The 23,094-nt window shown below is 43.4% G+C and overlaps 1 protein-coding gene, 1 long non-coding RNA gene and 6 other non-coding genes across 8 annotated transcripts; 4 read left to right on the top strand and 4 right to left on the bottom strand.

Annotated features, from left to right (window-relative positions):
* Positions 1–2,423: 2,423 nt before the first annotated feature.
* LOC148664852 (uncharacterized) lies at positions 2,424–5,438 on the bottom strand. The gene is made up of 4 exons (XR_015936526.1): positions 5,324–5,438; positions 4,733–4,791; positions 4,511–4,625; positions 2,424–3,945 (listed from the first exon to the last, which is right to left on the bottom strand). It is a non-coding gene; the product is annotated as an uncharacterized LOC148664852 (long non-coding RNA).
* A 223-nt stretch (positions 5,439–5,661) lies between these two features.
* LOC148664851 (uncharacterized) lies at positions 5,662–8,770 on the bottom strand. Its single transcript, XM_088631561.1, has 5 exons — positions 7,277–8,770; positions 6,919–7,053; positions 6,666–6,800; positions 6,351–6,416; positions 5,662–5,878 (listed from the first exon to the last, which is right to left on the bottom strand). The coding sequence occupies exons 1-5, from the start codon at positions 8,768–8,770 to the stop codon at positions 5,783–5,785; spliced, it is 1,926 nt and encodes a 641-aa protein (XP_088487687.1). The 3' UTR covers positions 5,662–5,782.
* A 10,443-nt stretch (positions 8,771–19,213) lies between these two features.
* trnaf-gaa (transfer RNA phenylalanine (anticodon GAA)) lies at positions 19,214–19,286 on the top strand. The gene has a single exon. It is a non-coding gene; the product is annotated as a tRNA-Phe (tRNA).
* A 109-nt stretch (positions 19,287–19,395) lies between these two features.
* Positions 19,396–19,468, top strand: trnav-aac (transfer RNA valine (anticodon AAC)). Its single transcript has one exon. It is a non-coding gene; the product is annotated as a tRNA-Val (tRNA).
* A 574-nt stretch (positions 19,469–20,042) lies between these two features.
* Positions 20,043–20,114, bottom strand: trnah-gug (transfer RNA histidin (anticodon GUG)). Its single transcript has one exon. It is a non-coding gene; the product is annotated as a tRNA-His (tRNA).
* A 1,384-nt stretch (positions 20,115–21,498) lies between these two features.
* trnad-guc (transfer RNA aspartic acid (anticodon GUC)) lies at positions 21,499–21,570 on the bottom strand. The gene has a single exon. It is a non-coding gene; the product is annotated as a tRNA-Asp (tRNA).
* A 1,022-nt stretch (positions 21,571–22,592) lies between these two features.
* Positions 22,593–22,665, top strand: trnaf-gaa (transfer RNA phenylalanine (anticodon GAA)). The gene has a single exon. It is a non-coding gene; the product is annotated as a tRNA-Phe (tRNA).
* Positions 22,666–22,774: 109 nt separating this feature from the next.
* trnav-aac (transfer RNA valine (anticodon AAC)) lies at positions 22,775–22,847 on the top strand. Its single transcript has one exon. It is a non-coding gene; the product is annotated as a tRNA-Val (tRNA).
* Positions 22,848–23,094: the final 247 nt, after the last annotated feature.

Raw genomic sequence — 23,094 nt, 5'->3', positions numbered from 1 at the left:
ATGACAATACGGTAGATGAAAATTGTTGTTCAGCGCTCTTGTATTAAATATACTCTACCAGCCTTTACCGGGGTAAAGTTAGCTCGAAGTTCGAAAACGATTTTGGCACGCCTGTAGCGCTTTCACGAAACCTCTTAGAGTTGCGAGAATGCTAGTTTTGTGTATAAAATACATTGTGGATGCTTTCTCAGCCTTTACTTTTTCGTTTTTATGACATTTTTTTGACCAAGCACGAATATTCTTTTGTCCATATCTTCGCGATGGAAGCACAGAACGCCGTCAAACCAAATGCATTTTAAAGACCACGACTTGTGGATATTTCCACACTCTTTACATCAAACTATCAGTGAGCTAATTATCTTTTTTTAAACCTCCGGTTTTTCATCGATGCGTAATTACGCACGAACTGGAACCCGGGGGACCGCTGTGTGCACACGTTCACAACGCGAGAAATACTGTTCAAATCGCTTCGTGCGAAAAACCCGTATATGACCATAGGAAGCAGAACAGCGCAGTCTCCCATTACCCAGACTGTAAGCACAGGAATAAAGCTTTGTTTGACTTCTGAAACCCTTCCTTTACGTCCTGTTTTCATTCAGGTAAGGGTCAACTATATTGAAAATACTACTGACAGCAGGAAGATTAAAATATTCTTTACTCAGCATCTTATTAAAAACAGCTCCCATGATGTTCAAACCGATTTTTTACACAGAACACTGACACAGCTTTGCATTCTGAATCTTTTTCTCATGCTTTTATTTAATATGGCACAATGCACTGGGATAGGGGTATTCTGTTCACAAACCAATAGCATTTAAACCACAGCACCCACAATGCTGCAGGTAAGTGTTTTGCACACTAAGCAGGTCATCTGACTATTCCCAGCTTTGTTTTGGGTTATGGAACCTTTATTTTTTTATGATTTTCTGAAGATAACACTACAGGTGGGATGGGTGGGTTGTCTTCATGGCTCAATAGCATTTCAAATACAGCACCCACACTGCTGAAACCAAGTGTTTTACACACCAGACAGGCCCCCGAACCTCATACAACCTTACTGTGGCTGTGGCCCCTGTCTTTATTTTGTAATGAGTTTCTGAAGATAACACTACAGGTAATACACTGGGACAGGTGGGTCGTCTTCATGGCTCAATAGCATTTCAAATACAGCACCCACTCTGCTGAAACCAAGTGTTTTACACACCAGACAGGCCCCCAAACCTCATACAACCTTACTGTAGCTGTGGCCCCTTTCTTTAATTTTTTATGATTTTCTGAAGATTACACTACAGGTAATACACTGGGACGGGTGGGTCGTCTTCATGGCTCAATAGCATTTCAAATACAGCACCCACTCTGCTGAAACCAAGTGTTTTACACACCAGACAGGCCCCCAAACCTCATACAACCTTACTGTAGCTGTGGCCCCTTTCTTTAATTTTTTATGAGTTTCTGAAGATAACACTACAGGTAATACACTGGGACGGGTGGGTCGTCTTCATGGCTCAATAGCATTTCAAATACAGCACCCACTCTGCTGAAACCAAGTGTTTTACACACCAGACAGGCCCCCGAACCTCATACAACCTTACTGTAGCTGTGGCCCCTGTCTTTATTTTGTAATGAGTTTCTGAAGATAACACTACAGGTAATACACTGGGACGGGTGGGTCGTCTTCATGGCTCAATAGCATTTCAAATACAGCACCCACTCTGCTGAAACCAAGTGTTTTACACACCAGACAGGCCCCCGAACCTCATACAACCTTACTGTAGCTGTGGCCCCTGTCTTTATTTTTTAATGAGTTTCTGAAGATAACACTACAGGTAATACACTGGGACAGGTGGGTCGTCTTCATGGCTCAATAGCATTTCAAATACAGCACCCACTCTGCTGAAACCAAGTGTTTTACACACCAGACAGGCCCCCGAACCTCATACAACCTTACTGTAGCTGTGGCCCCTGTCTTTATTTTGTAATGAGTTTCTGAAGATAACACTACAGGTAATACACTGGGACGGGTGGGTCGTCTTCATGGCTCAATAGCATTTCAAATACAGCACCCACTCTGCTGAAACCAAGTGTTTTACACACCAGACAGGCCCCCAAACCTCATACAACCTTACTGTAGCTGTGGCCCCTTTCTTTAATTTTTTATGATTTTCTGAAGATTACACTACAGGTAATACACTGGGACAGGTGGGTCGTCTTCATGGCTCAATAGCATTTCAAATACAGCACCCACTCTGCTGAAACCAAGTGTTTTACACACCAGACAGGCCCCCGAACCTCATACAACCTTACTGTGGCTGTGGCCCCTGTCTTTATTTTGTAATGAGTTTCTGAAGATAACACTACAGGTAATACACTGGGATAGGAGGGTGCTATTCATGAGTCAAAAGCTTCATCACAACATCTGAAAATTTTAGATTTTACATTCTTTTTATTTCCCATGTTTCGTTTAGTTTTTTCCTAATTTCACATTTTAAATAAGCTATATCTGTAATCACAATGAAGGTGTGGTATGCAGTCTTGATGATGTGACTGTGTAACCATCAGGCACGAAGGAGAGAAAAACAAAAAACTCCAAAGGAGAAAAAAAATCTCTGGGGGTCCAAGGCCTGATGGTTGACCTCCCCTCCAGGTCCTGGTTGTGTATGACAAATAGTTACTAGAAACAGTTCACATGCACAACCATGCAGATTGACACGGTGAATTCTATTTCATATATTATGTGAGACTAGATGTTAATGTTGAGTGTGTCCCATCCACTGGGTTGAGCAGTACAGGATCTTGAGTTTTGTAGGCTGGGTTCCTTGCTTCAGAAATCCAGGAGGATCCCTTGTCATGGGGGACGGAGCTCAATATCAACCAAAGGCACCGAAGAGAGAACAGTGGCAGGCATGGTGTGGAGAAAAAAAAAGGGTTAGACACAGAAAAAACAATTGCAACGTGGTTGTCTACTTACCCACTTGATATCTATGTTTCTGCACCTCCTAAAGAATTAGATCACTTGGGATAAAGAAGACTACAGAGACGATGTAGAAGACTACAGCATTGTTAAATATGCTTGTAGGTATGGGGCATCCTTAAAAAGGTCTGACATATATTTCCACAATTTAGGGGCTGTGTGCCTAAATGCTCTGCTACGTGCTTGCTATTGTTAACATAATCTGTTCATTGATCTAGACAGCATCCTACAACTACCTTAACCTTACTGTAAGAAAAGTATCACTTTGGTGTCTAGGCTGTTCTTTTTCATGAGTCTCCACTCCTGGAGATGTACATGGTACGATATTGAAAGCCAGTGGGGTTCGGACTTCGATGATGCAATTGTGTTTTATTGTTCCGGTTAGAATCCTTTTAGCACTGTGCCCTGCCTGAAGGTAGATAGAGTACTGTTTTGGAAACCTAATAAAAAGGAATCACCCTAGATACACTTCTATTTGAGAGAAGCCATTTTTCTTTGATCTTTCTCACAACGGAGTGGAATTTCTTGATTAATCTATCTTACTAGGATGGATACAATTTTATCTGGAAATCTTTCACATAAATCATGTCATGGTGACATACTGTCGTTTTACATTTCTTTGCACTACTACAGTGATGTTAACAGTGTGTAGTGATCATATTTAAAAGGGACTGTGTTGTGTCATGATTAACTTTTTTACTGTTTTCATACAGACTTTGTTTGGTTTCTGGCAATAGATAACAAATGGTTTCTAGTGATTTTGTGTTCTAGTGTTTTTCATTATTGTTTGGCAAAGTGTACGAAAGTTTACTCTTACCCAAGATAAAATTTTTGGGGGGATATTGAAACTTGTACTTACGTGTCTTTTGGAGGTGAATTCTGCTGAGAACACGTTGACAGTCTTCTTGAGTTTCCAGCATGTCTTTTATGTAATGCTCGGGAGTAGGGGGTGGATGCTCACTCATCAACAGTGCCTGAAATATAAAACCGTAAGAAGGGTTACGAACTGCAAAGGATCCAAGGAGTATAAATGGGTCACAAATCAAGATCTAGGTATTTGCACAATTTGCCAGATCTCTCTTAATCAAACTCCTTTTTTCTTACTTTGTGTTTTTACAGCAAGACGTTATATTGTTTCTGTGCTAAATGGCAAGCTCTTTTAGGTGTTCATGGTTGTGTCTTTGTTTCTATACTATTGGAAAGAAACCTAGTAAGTGATTTGATGCATCCATGTCTAATCATTAATCTGACACAGTAATTCTATCTTTGAGATGCCTGTGTCATGTAATAAATTGCACAGATTATCAGTAATCTTTTATGTGTGCCTTCTTTGGTGTGTTTTTTGAAAAGTTATCTCTAATTTATAGAACCATTAATGCCAGAAGACAAGCCTGCAATCCAAACTTCTTAACAATAACAAACAATTATAACGTCCACTGAAATATGTCATCCTACTGTATGTTCCTGCTGAATCTAAAACTACATGTCCTGCTTAAAAAACCCTTTCATAGTGATAGTTTGCATGCAGAGCATACTCACCAAACTGGGGTTGGCAAAATGTACATATCCATGTTACTTCATTCTTTGCGCTTTCATACTCTTCTTTTGAGATGCACAATTCATGGAACCAGTTTTCACAACTGTCACACTGAATCTACACGGACAGTAAACCTTATATCAGTTCAGCTATCACATTTCACTGGCATGTTTTGTTATTATGTGCATACATTACACATACAGATAGAGATGATGTTCACTTACCCAGTTTGTCTGCCGCACTGGTGTTTCTCCACACATCAGGCACATGTCCTGGAGAGGAGCTATAATAAACATGCCAAATAGACTGATTTTTCCAATGTTATCTACAGATCATTGTTGCATAATTGAAGACAGTTTGATAGAGACCTTTTCGTATGCACTTTCCTGATTAGGTGTTCTACTGCTTCTTAAACCGCACATTGTCATGTCTCAGAATACTCCTGTCAACACCTGTTACCCTTTTTTGCGTCAGCGTGTGTTGCTATGATTTTAAGGGGGCACATGATAACACAGCTATCATGTTTCAGTTTGCTTTGCTTCACTATGGGCAATTTAGACCCACACTTTTCCCAGACAATGGTTGTGTCAACCACGACGAAGGCCAAAGTGTCATTGAATTTTAACTGTGTGAAATGTGATTTAATTAACTTTTCATCACTGTGTTATATAGTACAAAAAGAATACCCAAATGAGTTCTGCATATAAATAAATTGAGAATCTTTTTCATCCAGACTTGTTACAGAGAGAGAACATGCTTCAGGAAAATAATATACACCAAGAAACGTAGGCAATGAGGATCAAATGGTACAATACCTGAAGCCTCAAGAATTCTGATTGACAGGTCTTCCCGCAACTTTCTCATTTCTTTGGCACTGCTGTTTATTTCGATATATGTTGGAATATCCGGGAAATTGTTAATGATGTCTGCACCCATCTAACAGACAAAAGTTTGTTTCAATTATTTCCCTAAAAATCTCTCATACAATAGTTTTAAGTCCAAAATTTCGGCATGGAAAGGTTATGCTGACCTGCATCACAAAGACCCCACAGCTTGAGGCATCTGCTTGCCTGGTGTGACCAATCACGCTTGGGTGCCAGTTGATATTCAACCAGTCTTCTTTTCCTAGGACATTCCTGCGCATCTTAAAAAAGTCCCTGTGAATCAAAACAATAGGTTATTGATAAATGAGGAAATATTTGTCATGCTGAACTTGAACCTGAAATGTATGTGTGCCCCTGCAGAATTTCACCACGAAACTAATGCTTGATTTCTTACCTGAACCTTTTTGCCGCTGCAGTGGAGTCTCCCATCTCATCACTCCCCATAGGGTCGACCACAAAGACTTTCTGGGATGGAGCATACAGATACTGCAAGAAACAAAGGGCCCATCATCAGACATGAAGTTGCATTTAATGTGGGGCCAGACACACAGGCAGTTTCAGGAGTTTTATGTTGTTTAAACAAAGGTTTTTAATATTTGAATATTTTATATATATAATATTTATATTTATATATTATTTAACATTTAATATTTTGCAAACCTCGGCAAAGACAGTCAGGAAATGACCTAACAGTACTTTTTTTCCTACATGACACTTTGACTTGTTTGGTTGTCTGTTCATTACACAGCAGTATTCACAATAATAATTTAGGAAAAGTGCACTGTCACCATTGCCTTGGACACTCACTATCAATGTCCACCTTTTTTAACAGGAGAGGAACACATACATTGTGACTTTGTAATTTTTTTAGATGCAACAAGGATAATCACTTGAACTGTAATGGTTCCAGGTGTAATTATAAACCTACGCTGTTTTGGATTACCTGCACCACACTTACCAACAATTTCCAGTGGACACCAGTGTTAAAAAAGCTAATAATGGCTTCATAGTTTTCAAAGTTGACCTGTAATGAAAAGAATGACAAGATTAGTACAACAGGCTGCCTCACAGGGATGGTGTGCTACCTTTGAATTTTCATTTCTGACTATAAAGGTAGTTTCTTTAGGCAGCACCATGGGCACAGTTGTGACCTGTTTTGATTGCTTGTAGCTCTCCTTGTTTCTCTATTGATAAAACAATCATCAGTTAGTGAAAAACCATGTTTGCCCCCTCACTAATGTAATCCATCAACATTTGTGTTTGATGTCCTTACCTTGGACAAACGTTGTCTAGCCATGCGCTCTCTATTCCCACTCATGATTACACCAGTTGTGTAGTGGTTCATTAGGAAAACCTTCTTCCCCAAGTCCATGGATTCTTTCGCTACTTGAAAGTAACACTCAATGGTCTTATGGAAAAAGCAAACACAATTGAAGAAGATGTGATTTCACGCACTCACACACATTTGATTACACAAAAGCTCAGAAACCTTAACAAATGCATGCAATCAAACACTTTCATCTTACCTCGCCTATGAGCCACTCATCTGGTTTCAGAGACACAAACTCCGAGTGTCTGAGAATATATGTGTCTGCACTGTGCATGGATGGCAAAACTGCAACCACTAATTCACTCGGATTGATGTTCCAAAGGGCGTGTACCTAAAAAAGATTTACCAAGCCAAAAGCATACACAAGAGATCACTGGACCTAACATAATGAAAATTGAGATTACACACCACAAGTATAACACAAGTATGTCAACAAGTATAACAAGTTAGAGAGAAACGACAAAGAACACCTACAGTAGTAGAAGATGACATTCATAAGCTCTGAAAAAGAAGTGAATGTCCACACAGAGAAATATTTGAAATACAAATCCTACCTTCTTTTTGAAATCTGTTTTCTCTTTTATAAGTTTTGAGATGGGGCGTGCATCACAGTGTGGTGTGATCACTTCAGCCATGCCCACGGCAGCTTGCTTGGGTGACACTTTCCTTTCTTCTTTGTGCTGCCATTCTTTATATTCTGTGGTTCCTGCTTTCCCCTGCTGTACTTGCAGGCCGTTGCTGTCATCTGGCGATTTTTCATTTGTTTCAATATTTCTATTGCTAACTTTTTTTTCCTGTGTTCTCATTTTTTTGGGGATTGGAATTTTCTGTGGTGCGCTGTAGAATTTATTTTTTGTTTCTTTGCCTACACCTGGTGCTCTCTTTGCCCATTGTTCCTGTGCATGTTCATGACGTGTCTTAGTGGTGATCAATGGAGCCGTCAAAACCTTTTTGGGGAGAGCATTTTGGATTATATGTTCTCTGTACCGGCCTTGGAGGGATTGTCTCATTATCGTAATAAACTCTGCTGGCCTCAGTTTCCTCCTGTGCTGAAGTATTGAATGCTTGACAATGCCAAACCAGGTCTCAACATGACAATTAGTGGCTCTTGTTTGTGCTACCTCTGACATTGATATGTCTTTTTTGCTGTCTGAAGCATATCTTGCCAGGTCACCCAACAAAATTCCACTCCACAGTGGAAATAGTGCCATGTATCTTTGCAACAGAAATCTTATTATGTCTTCACAGAAATAGGGGTTCACATTGTGTTGTGTCCCATAGTCATCATGTCCTTGAGCTGATATGCTGTCTTCATAAATACCTTTGAACTCCACAGCGAAAGGAGAGCGGCCCAGGCTGCCTCTCATTTTTGGGTACAGTACCTCATCTGTGTCTTTGACTTCTGCTTCCTTTTCCATCTGGTCTGGTGTGGTTGTTTGAGAAATGTAAGCGTTAAGGAGGCAGACACTAGATTGGACTTCATTTGTGAACCTCCTGCTTGAGAGTACAATACACATGTGTTTGAAAACATTTCTGGCGACACTCAAAGTTGTGCTGTTTTGCAGGATGGCAAAGGAAAATGTTGCAAAGTCTCGCAGTCCTTTGTCTGTTGTTTTTTTACTAATTGCTTGAGAGACAGCCTTTATGACATGGGCAGAGCAAAGGTGCAGAACAGTGAACATCTGAAGTTCTGTGTACTTAAGTTTGCCTTGGCAGACTTTCATTGCACGATTTAAGTATGCATGGATGGTGTCCCCATTGAAGGCAAAAAGAACACTGTGAATCAGGGCCCAGCTGTAGTCAGTTTCTACATGCTGCACTCTCTTGGTAGTACATGTTGAGATGTCAAACATGAATTTCCGTAGCCAACGTTCTATACTGACAATGGTGTGGTCAGTTGTCAACATTTCAGACACTGGTAATGGAGGCTTTCTTTTTCCACCTCCAGGTAACGTAAGACTGTAGTACAAAATTCTTTTGTTCTCCGATGGAATTTTTCTGACTACCCCTCCTGTTGCATCCAGGTAAAGGCTGACTTTCTCCTTCATCTTTAGATGGGAAATAAGAATTCGCATACTCTGTTCTGTGTAAAGATAGGCAGCAAATGTGTCTAACTGCAAAATCTGTATATATCCTGGGAAATGGACAATGTCGAAGTCGCATGCTTTCATATATTTTTGTGCCATATGTAATTCAAACACTGGATCATAGTGAATGCGTTTACTGTTCCTGAACTCTGATGAAATGACTTTCAGGACATTCTGTGTTAGTGGTTTAGATAAATTGCCTGCTGCAATTTCAGCAAGCGGTGTTCTGCTCAGGTTCCTGTAGTACACATTGCTGATTCCTTTTGTGAGGGCACGGGCAATCTTTCGACGATAAGGCTGACGTGCTTGTCGAAATTTTGTTTCCCTTTTACTGTGCTGTATTTGCCCTGCTCGTACAACATCAATTGTGATGTCATCATTGCCCATTGGTTTGTGTCTTGTTGTCATAATGTATTTTACATTGCAGGACCTGAAGCTACAGACTGCTTTTATCATCAGAAAGTTTTTTTTTTTTTCTGCTGTTCTCTTTCCTGATGTATTGGTATTTGAAGGCTATTGGGCAACAAGGATTTATCTTCCTGAACTCGTTATATAAGATCTGGGTCCATGGTCGTCTTAGTTTAGATGTACCATTTAGAGGTGCTATTTTTCTCCATTGTTCAGCCTTTAAACATACTTGGAAAGTTTTAGGCACAGACATAATCTTTCTTAATCCCCTTTTATCCTGAGGTGATGTCCCAGATGAGCTTGCCCCCTGGGAATATTCACTGTGCTCTTCAGGCTTTTTTTCTGATTCTACACAGATTTTTTCTCCCTCTAACATGTCACCACTGTCTGTGCTGCCGTGTGCAGCCCATGCATCTTCTGTATCTTCTGATGAACTTCTGAGCTCTGTGTTGCCTTCCAAACTATGTCCCTCACTTTGACTTGAAATATTGACTATAGATTGTGTACTGTCATCTGGTTTGGAATCCCTACCAATACTCTCCTCTTTCTGCGCCCTAAGCACTTTGGTTCTTAGTTGTTTTCTATCTTCATGCCAAATCACTGATAACCATTTCTTGTTGCTGGGGCATTCCTCTCCAAGGAGTCTGTTTGACAGTGTTGACCACATACTGTCATTCCACCTAATTTTTTTTTCGAGTTAAGAAAACTTCAGAAATTCGTTGATCACATTCCCTACTCCACCAGCCCTTGACCACAGGTCTGGCCTTCTACTCCTCTGTCCTCCTTTAACATGTGACATTGCCAGCAATCTGAAAAATAGAGAACATATCTGAATGGACTGGAAACATAATTGAAATTCAATGCCCAATGGATGTTAATAGTGTAGGAGCGCAACAGATGTACAAGTCCATTAAATGGTTTTAGTTCTGTGTTTAATTTTACGGGCCCTATATTTTGATATAGCATCAATCACAAAACAGCATTCTGTCACTGTCACAACCACCAGCTAGCGGAGAATAACTCACAAAAGAACTAACCACTACCAGCAGCGGGTTAATTATAACAAGCACCGCCGCACGTGTTAATCCATCAGCACACACTCTACTGTGCGGCAAGCAGCACAATTTTAACCATCCAAACCCTCGGTATTGAGTCTTCTCTTTGAGAGCTCTACCTCGCGTTTACTCTAAATCTCGCTTACTGGTTACTGATCTCCCTTTTGCCTCTCGACCTTGGGCCTTGCCTTCTGTTTCGGATTGTTTGCTTCTCTCTGTACTTCCTGGATTTTGATCTACCTTTCGCCGATCGACTATGATCTTGCCTGACGTTTCGGATTGTTCTCTTGTCTCAATAACTACTTGCTCCTGCGTCTGCACAGGATCTGCATACCTTTTCACTGAGGATTCCTGGCAGCCACCACATAAAAAAAACTAGAAAAGAAGTATGTGTTTCTTTTAAAAAAATGTTTTTAAAGAAGTCAACATATCTGGGTTGTGTTTGCAAGATTTTTAAAAATTGCAAAGTTTTTGTGGGTATGATTGTAAAAAATCAAATCATAACTGAAGAAGGCTCCATGGTCAAAACATTGTGTTTTCTTTCTTCTCTTTTCAGCATGGAATAAATCTGATTACTGTATTGACCATATACATTTTCTTGCATTAGGACTTCATATTCTGCATACCTCAGCTTGCTCTCCATGAGACACACAGACAGGGAGAAAAGCTGGGAGTCAGAGCACAGGGTCTGCCATTGTACAGCACCCCTGGAGCAGCTGGGATTAAAGGCCTTACTCAGGGGCTCAACAGAGTAGGATTCCTCTGTCAACCATGGGATGTGAACCAGCAACCTTCCAGCCACCGGTGCAGATCCTGAGCCACAGAGCCACTCCTCCGCCTATTGTGCCAATTCTTTAAAATTTGTCCAAAAAGATGCAATTTTGAAAAAAAAAAACTGTTGTAAATAACATCAGTGGCTATTGAAAAGTACATAGAAAAAAAGAGACAAGTTAATAAACTTGGAATGACTACTTACAGCTCTGGAAAGATCGAAGATAGTGTTTCAGGTTGTTGTCCTTTAATTGATCCTCAACCAAAACAGAAATCCTCAACAGTCGAACAAGTCCATGTGATGAAAACCCTTATGCTCTTTAAATGGTTTTTAATGGATTGTGCATCTGTACTTAATTTTTTTCCACTCATAAGCTTTTGGATGAGAGATTCTGACCACTGTATAAGATCAGAAGCAACAGAAAAAACAGGCCTCTTTTCTGCTTATTTAACACACTCCTAATGCAAACAACACATTATGAATACAATGGAAAGGTTGCACCCAATGGGATCAAGCAGCTTAAAACATATGTTCTGGGGACAGGAAAGTTGTTATAGAGATAAATGGTATTCATGAAACAAATTATGTAGCAAAAAACTTTGCCAAAAGTCACAACCCATTTAACATATGTCTGACAGGTTAAATGAGTTTGATATCTCTTAGGTTTGAAATGCACGCCAACGGCTGTATGATGCAAGCTCAAGAGTCAAAAGAACAGTAGTGAACTACAGTTCTTACAATTATAACAAGCAGCCGTGTGCTCTTGTGAATGATCTACATCATACACCCTTACAGACTTGGAAGTTTGCACAGTTTGTAGTCTTTCTAATTCAAAATTGGTTAAGTGTGAAATAGACGGAATGGTTTAAATAACCAGACAAAACAAATAGTAACAAACATTCCTTACCTTGGTCTTACATGGCACAGTTTGTTTATTTCAGGCTTTACTTTTTACTTTTAAATCCCTTCTAAACGAAACATGTCCCATAACTCCCTATGTACAGGGTGAGGCCTATTTATAATTTAACTTAATCTTTAAGTTGTTAATTCCTTACAGGAGCAAGCAGCTTGGAGCATGCGTTCTCAGCACTCCACGTGCCACATAGAGAAAGGAAAACTTTTTAATGGTGTTCATGTACATTACAGCTACATGAGTTAAGCTTTTGAAGGCTGATTTGTAGAGAGGTAAAAACAAATTAAACTGGTTCATGACAGTTCAAGAGAAAATATTTATATTAAACTCTCTCTCAGATATCAGAGTATGCCAGTTTGACTGCTGTAAAAGTATTAAAAAAATAACAATACCTCTTGGTTATATTATATTGCGAAACCCAAGTGTAACTAATATTTAACAAGTAATAGTTTAATTCCATGCTGAAAAGAGAAGAAAGAAAACAAAGTTTCGGCCATGGAGCCTTCTTCAACTGTAACCCTTGAAGAAGGCTCCACAGCCAAAATGTTGTGTTTTCTTTCTTCTCTTTTCAGCATGGAATTAAACTATTACTTGATCCTTTGCAGCCTACACCTGCTGACACAGCTAGCCATCTGAACTAATATTCAACAGGTTCCACTCACATAGAGATTCAAAAATGCTTTATTATCATGACTGTTAAATCACAGAGTTGCCAAGGCCAATACAACATCCAAAAACATCCACAAAGAAAATACAACATAAGCAGATATTCTGCTACAGATTATTGTCTATGTGGCATTCTAGTTTATGTTATGTTTGTGTACTCCTGTGGTTTTATAAGTGATTTTTCTAGTTTTTTTCTGTGCTGTGGTAGATTTAGAAGTGTGTTATTTTTGTTGTGCTATACTTCCTCCTCTGTATGCAATTGCATTTGACCTCAAGTACAGGCAGCAAAGCTATTATCAAACTTTGGTTTTGATCTTAACATCATCAGAGGGGTTACTGATTTCTGAACAGACTTAGAGTGTGAAAGTCAACAATGTATTATCCAACAACAGGTATTGTTTTACTGGTTCCCCCAAGGATGCATATTGTCTCCGTTACTCTTTGTCCTGTAAGCAAACACCCTCAAGAGCTCTCACCACTCCAGACACTTAATAAAATTTGCAGACGACTCTGTCATTGTTTGTCTGCTGCAAGTAAATGAGTGTAGCTATGGACATGTCAGATGAGTATGATAGGAGGTGTGAAGAAAACTTCCTGAAGACAAATGTGTCCAACATCAAAGAAATGATAACAGGTTTCTGGAAAAAACCCATACCCCCACCCAAACCTAAAGGGGGAGAGAATTAGCTGAGGTGGTAGGAAAAAAAATTAGTAGTTGTGAAATGTTCTGAACCCTAAGTGAAATTTCAAAACAACTTAAAAAAACAGGTCCAATGTGGACATGATCCTCACAAAAGGACAAAATTGTCTTTATTATAAAGGCAACTTAAGCATTGTAATGTTAATGATTCATTGTTGATCTTCTCCTATCGGTCCTTCCTCAATTTGTTTTAATTTTCACTCTGATGTGTGGTTTGGAAATTTCAAGAACCAACTGGGTTGTCTTGTGAAATTATGTCCGTCTATTGTTCACTTGTTCTGCGTACAGCAAAATACATCTGTAATGAATCTTCACACCCCTTGTCTAACTAGTTCCAAGTTCCAACCAACTACAAAACCAATAGATTAAAATTCTGATTCATAGCTGCAGCCATTTCCTTACTTCATACTTGATTTCTGGGCTATTTTTTATATGCATGTTATTGGTAATTTATGTATGTTATTGTTATTGTAGACAGTAGTTAGTACATCACATTCAAACACTTTAAAAAACAACCTTAGGCCTTCAAGGCTTGAAAATATAGAGCTCTAAAATATTGGAATTATTTGAAGACAATATCAGGAGTGCAAGTGGCAGGAAAGAGATGAGCACAACATGTATTCTTATATTATTTAGTATGTTGTTTAAGAATAAAATAAACTGTGGGAAGACTGCAATAACAGCAATAGTACAATAAAAGATGAGAATAACAGTGGAAAAAAAATTACAGGATTACTAAAAAATAAGGAACTTAAAATGCAATCCAACATCAGACAATACTGATAACAGGGAAGAAAGTGCAAGAGACTCAACAGCTGAGGAGAAGGGGAAAATATCACATTGAGATAAATAAGGAAAAATGGGTCACAGGAAAAAATTAAATCAAAGAGCAAAAGGGAAAAACATGGAAAAGCCAGCAGAAATTCTAGCACCAGCACAAAAATAAGGGGACAAAACAGAAAGAATACAAAACAACTGAACAAAGGAACAAGACATGGAAGAAAAGAAAGCCCATGCATTCATGAACCTACACCAAAGAAAAGATAAAAATAGCTTATCTCCACAAAGAGTTAAAACCCATCGTAACCATAAATACTGTAGGGAAAAAAAGTCCCTAGAAAAGCTGTGTCCTGTTTTCTCTGGTTATCTCACCTTTTGGAAAGGGTGATTGTATGCAAAACATTAATGCTAAAACCTGTTTACATATACTGTATCTCCCTTCCTGCCTGGGCAGATGGCAGATCCACCACATTCACTTCTGTCAGACCTACCCTTGTAATCCATTACCATGAAAAACTCAAATCAGCCCAGGTCTGGAAACAATGCAAAAGGAGACATACTGTATGGAGAGAGGACCCAGAATCCCCCCTGTAGTAGACTGCTACTGGGCAAGGGGTAAAAAAAATAGAAAACCAACCTATTCCTTTTTTAAAAAAACCCTAGAAGCAGGCACACAGGCGAGCTCAATTTCTAACAACACATAAGCAAAAGAGGCATCTATAAGGGCAGGTGACTGGAGATCTCAATAAGAGTCAACACAAACACAAATGATACAAAAACCAACACAGTCTTCCTAAAATAATTTATGTAAGTATTTTCAAACCGCTTATACTTTCTGAGTACGCTAAAAAAAATCAGTTGTGGACTGTACCTCTTACCCCACATTGAAAGTTTGTATATTTGTTATTTGTTCAAAATAGAGCCTATTGCTTTTTAGAAATCAAAGACACAGGTCACTATTTTTCTGTTCATTTAAAGTGTGTGTTGAGTGCGTATGTGGTCAGATATGTGCCAGCTTCATATGAAGTCGATCTGACTTCTATTCAGGACACTGTATTTGGCAAGCTGCCAGTAATAGGGTATTGAAGATACTGGTGAATAGCTAGCCCAGGTTACTGTTCACACAAATGCTCCGGCAGTTGTTAGGGTCAGGTGATCAGTCCTGGATTCCAGGCCAAAGGAAAACATCCGTACTTCAGGATGGGGTTGAGTATTTTAAACTAGGCTCATCACTAGGCTCATGCAGTTATGTCACATGATGTGGCTGTTTACCCTGTCTACGCCACAGGCCTTTTGTAGTTTAAGGGTATGGAGTTAGTATACTTGCTCCAGCTTTGTGTTTGGGAAATCCAAGGGATATTGGTTGTTTTTTATAGACAATTCAACAATGTTCTGTTTTTAAGACTTTGTACCATACACCGATCCGCCCCGGAGACCCAAGTGATTCTGGTTTAGGTAAGCCAAGGGACAATGATCTTCACGTTACCAGGGGGACAGTGGGTGGACAAGTCTCCCCTAAACAATGTATCTTGTCAGATTATGATGTCAGTCCGTTTAATAATGTTGTTGAACTCCCTTCAGCCAAAATACAGAGGAGCCCAGGCCCAGAATGTTACACATACTGACAGAAAGTGATCTCATTATGTGTGTCATGATGGTGCTGTCTGGCTGTCCTGCTGGTCTGGATGAGGGGTGCGTAGTGTGGTGCAGGTACTTGTCCCATCCTGCTCTTGGTCCAGGTTGGAGGGTTGCACCGATTCTGAGTCTTGTTAGCTGGTATGGATTGGTTTGGGGGTGTTGATACCAGAGTGGTCCAAGAGGGGGGTGCAGATGTCTCGGGGGCATTCTTGTTTTTCTATGACTTCACGTTGATTCTGTTGGTTCTGAGTGTCTTGGTTACATACGCGTGTGTGTATAGATGAAAAAGCTATTGAAGAGCACCTCATTCATCTCGGTGGAAGTTCCCATGTTCAAAAAATCCTAAAAAGAGAATTAAAGTTTCACACAACAAAGCATGACTGTGAAAGGTCAGGAGGCCTGACACTTGCACAAATGCACAACACTTGATTACAGTCAAAAAATCATGAAGCCATGAAGACGACCCACCTGTCCCAGTGTATTACCTGTAGTGTAATCTTCAGAAAATCATAAAAAATTAAAGAAAGGGGCCACAGCTACAGTAAGGTTGTATGAGGTTTGGGGGCCTGTCTGGTGTGTAAAACACTTGGTTTCAGCAGAGTGGGTGCTGTATTTGAAATGCTATTGAGCCATGAAGACGACCCACCCGTCCCAGTGTATTACCTGTAGTGTAATCTTCAGAAAATCATAAAAAATTAAAGAAAGGGGCAACAGCTACAGTAAGGTTGTATGAGGTTTGGGGGCCTGTCTGGTGTGTAAAACACTTGGTTTCAGCAGAGTGGGTGCTGTATTTGAAATGCTATTGAGCCATGAAGACGACCCACCCGTCCCAGTGTATTACCTGTAGTGTAATCTTCAGAAAATCATAAAAAATTAAAGAAAGGGGCCACAGCTACAGTAAGGTTGTATGAGGTTCGGGGGCCTGTCTGGTGTGTAAAACACTTGGTTTCAGCAGAGTGGGTGCTGTATTTGAAATGCTATTGAGCCATGAAGACGACCCACCCGTCCCAGTGTATTACCTGTAGTGTAATCTTCAGAAAATCATAAAAACTTAAAGAAAGGGGCCACAGCTACAGTAAGGTTGTATGAGGTTTGGGGGCCTGTCTGGTGTGTAAAACACTTGGTTTCAGCAGAGTGGGTGCTGTATTTGAAATGCTATTGAGCCATGAAGACAACCCACCCATCCCACCTGTAGTGTTATCTTCAGAAAATCATAAAAAAATAAAGGTTCCATAACCCAAAACAAAGCTGGGAATAGTCAGATGACCTGCTTAGTGTGCAAAACACTTACCTGCAGCATTGTGGGTGCTGTGGTTTAAATGCTATTGGTTTGTGAACAGAATACCCCTATCCCAGTGCATTGTGCCACATTAAATAAAAGCAAGAGAAAAAGAGATTCAGAACACAAAGCTGTGTCAGTGTTCTGTGTAAAAAGTCGGTATGAACATCATGGGAGCTGTTTTTAATAAGCTGCTGAGTAAAGAATATTTTTATCTTCCTGCTGTCAGTAGTATTGTGAATATAGTTGACCCTTACCTGAATGAAAACAGGACGTAAAGGAAGGGTTTCAGAAATCAAACAAAGCTTTATTCCCGTGCTTACAGTCTGGGTAATTGGAGACTGCGCTGTTCTGCTTCCTATGGTCATATACCGGTTTTTCGCACGAAGCCGTATTGAACAGTATTTCTCGCGTTGTGAACGTGTGCACACAGCGGTCCCCCGGGTTCCAGTTCGTGCGTAATTACGCATCGATGAAAAACCGGAGGTTTTAAAAAAGATAATTAGCTCACTGATAGTTTGATATAAAGGGTGTGGAAATATCCACAAGTCGTGTTCTTTAAAATGCATTTGGTTTGACAGCATTCTGTGCTTCCATCGCGAAGATATGGACAAAAGAATATTCGTGCTTGGTCAAAAAAATGTCATAAAAACGACAAAGTAAAGGCTGAGAAAGCATCCACAATGTATTTTATACACAAAACAAGCATTCTCGCAACTCTAAGAGGTTTCGTGAAAGCGCTACAGGCGTGCCAAAATCGTTTTCGAACTTCGAGCTAACTTTACCCCGGTGAAAAGGATCCGATGCAGATGCAGGAGTCGCAGGGAGGTAAGTAAACGTACCGAGCAAATCCAGGAGCTGAGTCGTAGTCCGAAGGCGAAGGTAAGTCGAGATCCGGTAAAGGCACTGGTGGCGAACAATCCAAAACGTGAGACAGAATCGTAGTCGAAAAGAGAGCTACAGGGTCAAATCCAAAACAGCCAATGATAGCAAACAATCCAAGGGGCGAGACGAGATCCGAAGTCCGAAGGCAAAAGGTGCAGGCAGAATTCCAGGAAGGCAAAAGAGGGGTAAGAACGCTAGGCTGAGCAACAAGTAGAGAACTCAATACCGAGCAACGGGAATCAGGTACGAATGGTATAAATAACCCGGCGTGCCGCACGGTAGAGCAATTGCAGGTGTGTTAACTCGTGCGGCGGCGCTTGTTAGTAGTTATCCACTGCTGGTGCTGATTGGCTCGCTTACGTGATGATCTCCGCTGGCTGGTGGTCGTGACAGCAAGTATCCCCACCTGTCACGCGGGAGACCAGGGTACATCAGGACATGCATTGAAGTGAAAGCAAGATGCGCTGCGACATCCACTGTGCAGATCCCGCCACACTAAGAGGTGAGTGGGTCAGTTCGATCACAGCGCTAGGCGAATCCCCAAACATTGTGCGTGGCAACAAACGAAACGGGCCTGTTTCCGCCCGGTTTCGATCCGGGGAAATCGGGCCCAGTAGTGGCGGGATCTGTACAGTGCATGTCGCAGCGCTTCAATGTGCTTCCTGATGTCCTACCCCAAGAACAGAAAAGACAGCGTCCGAAACAACAACAGCTCAGGTCTCTGCACTGGAGCTAAGCTGCCCCCATCTCCTCTGCTCTGCTCTGTGGCTCCTGCGGAGTGGAGTCCTGCCTGGAGCCGTGTTTGCAGGCGGCGGCTCCCCGCGCTCTGTCTGTGCGTGGTGTCCAAGAGCTCCTGGGAGGAAGAGAGAGCCCTCCCACTCGGGGGCTTTTCCACGGTCTGTGTGAGGAGGGGCGGGTGTGTCCAGTAGCTTATCGAGCGGAAGCCTGGGGCGGCGGAGAGCTGTGATCGTGCAGACCTTGAGGTGTCACCTCTTTGTCTGCTTTCCCGCCCCCCCTCCGCCCAAGCTCTGCTCCAAAGTAGCCCGGCAACCCCTCACACCTGCACGTGTCACAACCTAAGGTCCGGTCATGAGACACCCATGGGGTGTCGTTCTGTTCTTGCTAATTGTTTCCTGCCCGTCGCAGGCAGGAGTCCATGCGAGGAAGATGCGCTGGACAGAGCTCAGAGGGCGCAGCTGGGTGGCTTTCCTTCTGAGTGACGTTCCTGCAACACTCTCCCGCTACTCTTGGTGCGCTCATGCCACAACACAGGAAGGCTGGAGCAGGTGGCTGTGGGCTTTGCGCACCGCCGAAATAGCTCAGTTGGGAGAGCGTTAGACTGAAGATCTAAAGGTCCCTGGTTCGATCCCGGGTTTCGGCATTTTGTTTCATCGCGCCCTTTGTTCCTCTCTCCAGCGCCACCTGCCTAAAGTGACGCGTCCCTTTCTCAGCCCGAAACGCAAGCGAGACACCAGCAGCAGTCCCTACAGGTTTCCGTAGTGTAGCGGCTATCACGTTCGCCTAACACGCGAAAGGTCCCCGGTTCGAGACCGGGCGGAAACAGCCTCATTTTGCACGCTCCTGTACTTCACAGAGGTCTTGAGCGACCGGTCATTTGTTCCCAATGTATTTCCGGTGCCTTCGTGCACTCTTGTACCAAACGCACGTTCCTTCTGTACGCGGAGCCGATCATTTGCAATTGGGCTGTGCCGACAGACCAGGTCGAGCTCTGTCGGCTCAAAAGCAGCGCAGGACCTGCAAGAACAACAGAATGATTAGCATCCAGCGGGGGCCTCTTAGTGAGCCCAAGAGCTCATCAAGAATCGGCTCCAGCAACAGGGCTGGGCGCATTGTTCCATTCTCCGCCCACTCTCGGTGTAAACAAGTCCCTCCTGGTCTCTGCTTGAAATGCACTTTCCTGCGTTTGCTTTGGTGTAACTGGCTTCCCCTGCATGGGCGAATGTGAAGAAGATCCTTAGTAAGTCATTGAAGAAAACCGAGAAGAGGTCGGAGTGGCCTCTGTCGTTCATCAACGATCCAGTCAGGCAGTACTCCTCTGTAAAGCGCCGTTCGTTCACATCGATTGGCTTTTATTTGCCTTCATTCGTGCGAGTAGTAAAAGCAGACGCCCCTATTCTGCCGTGACCCGGATTCGAACCGGGGTTGTTGCGGCCACAACGCAAAGTACTGACCACTATACGATCACAGCGAGTTACCGAGACACACGCGGCAGGGCGGAAAGGGCTGTGCTCTCTTCGTGTGACATAATTCGGAAAAGTCCTGACGTTGCATTTCAACTGAGCCCCAGTATACGTCGACCGACACTCTGAGTGACAACTCTCTTGCGTGTTTTCTCATATTTATGTAGTTTGCTTGCATGATGCCGGGAACAGCATGGTTGTTCGCTGCCATATAGTCTAGCGGTTAGGGTTCCTGGTTTTCACCCAGGCGGTTCGACTCGGTTTTGCCTCCTGCTTTCCAAAAGATCAGCACCGTGTACGAAAGAGCCGCATTAAAACTACTCGAACGTGCAAAACGTGCGAGAAGAGGGGGCGCTTGTTTCCAACCGAAACTTCTCGCGTGTGAGACGAGCTGATCATCGCTGTGGGAGGGTTACTCTGGTAGACAGGGCTGACCTTCGGCAATAGGATTTATAGTCTCCAAGATGATATTTGCACTTTCTGGAGAGGCGATTTTCTCCACTTCAGTAGCCCGATTTCGTCGATTGCGTGGAGAGGGCTGTAGAATGTGGCGCCGCCTTTCCTGCTCCGTCCATGACAGGCGTGCTGGTCTCTGGAGAGAGAGCACGGTCCATCAGCGCACTCCAATAAAGGCACTGGAAGCAGCTAAATCGCATTGGCGAAGCTCAGCGCTGGGCCGCTGGGCACGTCTTACCACCGTTTCCGTAGTGTAGTGGTTATCACGTTCGCCTCACACGCGAAAGGTCCCCGGTTCGAAACCGGGCGTAAACAGACATCTTTTGTCGCCAGGCACAAAAGGGGATTGGGGATTCGCCTAGCGCTGTGATCGAACAGACCCACTGGACCCACCTCTTAGTGTGGCGGGATCTGCACAGTGCATGTCACAGCGCATCCTGCTTTCACTTCAAGGCGCGTCCTGATGCACCCCAGTCTCCCGCGTGACAGGTGGGGACAGGTGACAGGTCCTATACTAACGAGGAAGACATCGCTCTCTCCGACCCCCGGCATCGTGTCCCGACCCACCGTGCTGGAAGCCGACGCGTGCTGTGATTCCTTTACGGAGCAGAAATGACAACCGAGGAGCCGAGAGATCTTTTCAGCATTTCGGGTCTGAACGGAAAACACAAACGACCAACTCGGAATGACTTGCCTTTGACGCTTCTCAAAGCGTTCCTTGTGCATCGAACAGACCCACTCACCTCTTAGTGTGGCAGGATCTGCACAGTGCATGTCGCAGCGCTTCCTGCTTTCACTTCAATGTGCTTCCTGATGTCGAGTCGACTGCCGTGCGGAGGCTCTGAAAGCGAGAGCAATGAAAAGGTGCACGACGCTGTGAAAGAAAACAGAGAAGTGAAAGGCAGTCATTTCTCTAAGGAGGTGAAAGAAAAGCTACTCCCCGTCGGGGAATCGAACCCCGGTCTCCCGCGTGACAGGCGGGGATACTTGCCACTATACTAACGAGGAAGACATCGCTCTCTCCGACCCCCGGCATCGTGTCCCGACCCACCGTGCTGGAAGCCGACGCGTGCTGTGATTCCTTTACGGAGCAGAAATGACAACCGAGGAGCCGAGAGATCATTTCAGCATTTCGCGTCTGAACGGAAAACACAAACGACCAACTCGGAATGACTTGCCTTTGACGCTTTTCAAAGCGTTTTGTGCACGACGACTGCGCCGCCTAGCAGATACAAATGGGTTGTACAACTTTGAACTAGCAAATGGAAGAGGGCTAAGCAACCTCTCTTTTAGCCCAGGTTTGATCTGTCTCCCAGAATCACCAGGGCGCGCACACACACACACCCGTGCCGTTGAAGTGCTCTGCTTCATTTCTAAGGGCAACTCAACATTCACTCCTACCCCGAGTGCAGAAAAGACAGCATCCACAGCAACAACAGCTCAGGTCTCTGCACAGGAGCTAAGCTGCCCTCATCTCCTCTGCTCTGCGGCTCCTGCGGAGTGGAGTCCCGCCTGGAGCCGTGTTTGCAGGCGGCGGCTCCCCGCGCCCTGTATGTGCGTCGTGTCCAAGAGCTCCTGGGAGGAAGAGAGAGCCCTCCCACTCGGGGGCTTTTCCACGGTCTGTGTGAGGAGGGGCGGGTGTGTCCAGTAGCTTATCGAGCGGAAGCCTGGGGCGGCGGAGAGCTGTGATCGTGCAGACCTTGAGGTGTCACCTCTTTGTCTGCTTTCCCGTCCCCCCTCCGCCCAAGCTCTGCTCCAAAGTAGCCCGGCAACCCCTCACACCTGCACGTGTCACAACCTAAGGTGCGGTCATGAGACACCCATGGGGTGTCGTTCTGTTCTTGCTAATTGTTTCCTGCCCGTCGCAGGCAGGAGTCCATGCGAGGAAGATGCGCTGGACAGAGCTCAGAGGGCGCAGCTGGGTGGCTTTCCTTCTGAGTGACGTTCCTGCAACACTCTCCCGCTACTCTTGGTGCGCTCATGCCACAACACAGGAAGGCTGGAGCAGGTGGCTGCGGGCTTTGTGCACCGCCGAAATAGCTCAGTTGGGAGAGCGTTAGACTGAACATCTAAAGGTCCCTGGTTCGATCCCGGGTTTCGGCATTTTGTTTCATCGCGCCCTTTGTTCCTCTCTCCAGCGCCACCTGCCTAAAGTGACGCGTCCCTTTCTCAGCCCGAAACGCAAGCGAGACACCAGCAGCAGTCCCTACAGGTTTCCGTAGTGTAGCGGCTATCACGTTCGCCTAACACGCGAAAGGTCCCCGGTTCGAGACCGGGCGGAAACAGCCTCATTTTGCACGCTCCTGTACTTCACAGAGGTCTTGAGCGACCGGTCATTTGTTCCCAATGTATTTCCGGTGCCTTCGTGCACTCTTGTACCAAACGCACGTTCCTTCTGTACGCGGAGCCGATCATTTGCAATTGGGCTGTGCCGACAGACCAGGTCGAGCTCTGTCGGCTCAAAAGCAGCGCAGGACCTGCAAGAACAACAGAAAGATTAGCATCCAGCGGGGGCCTCTTAGTGAGCCCAAG

Source organism: Lepisosteus platostomus, chromosome 5 (genome assembly GCF_059453375.1).
Source record: "Lepisosteus platostomus isolate fLepPlt1 chromosome 5, fLepPlt1.hap1, whole genome shotgun sequence".
Lineage (NCBI taxonomy): Eukaryota > Metazoa > Chordata > Actinopteri > Semionotiformes > Lepisosteidae > Lepisosteus > Lepisosteus platostomus.
Note: the sequence above shows the minus strand (reverse complement) of the source record. Positions and strands in the feature narration are given on the sequence as shown.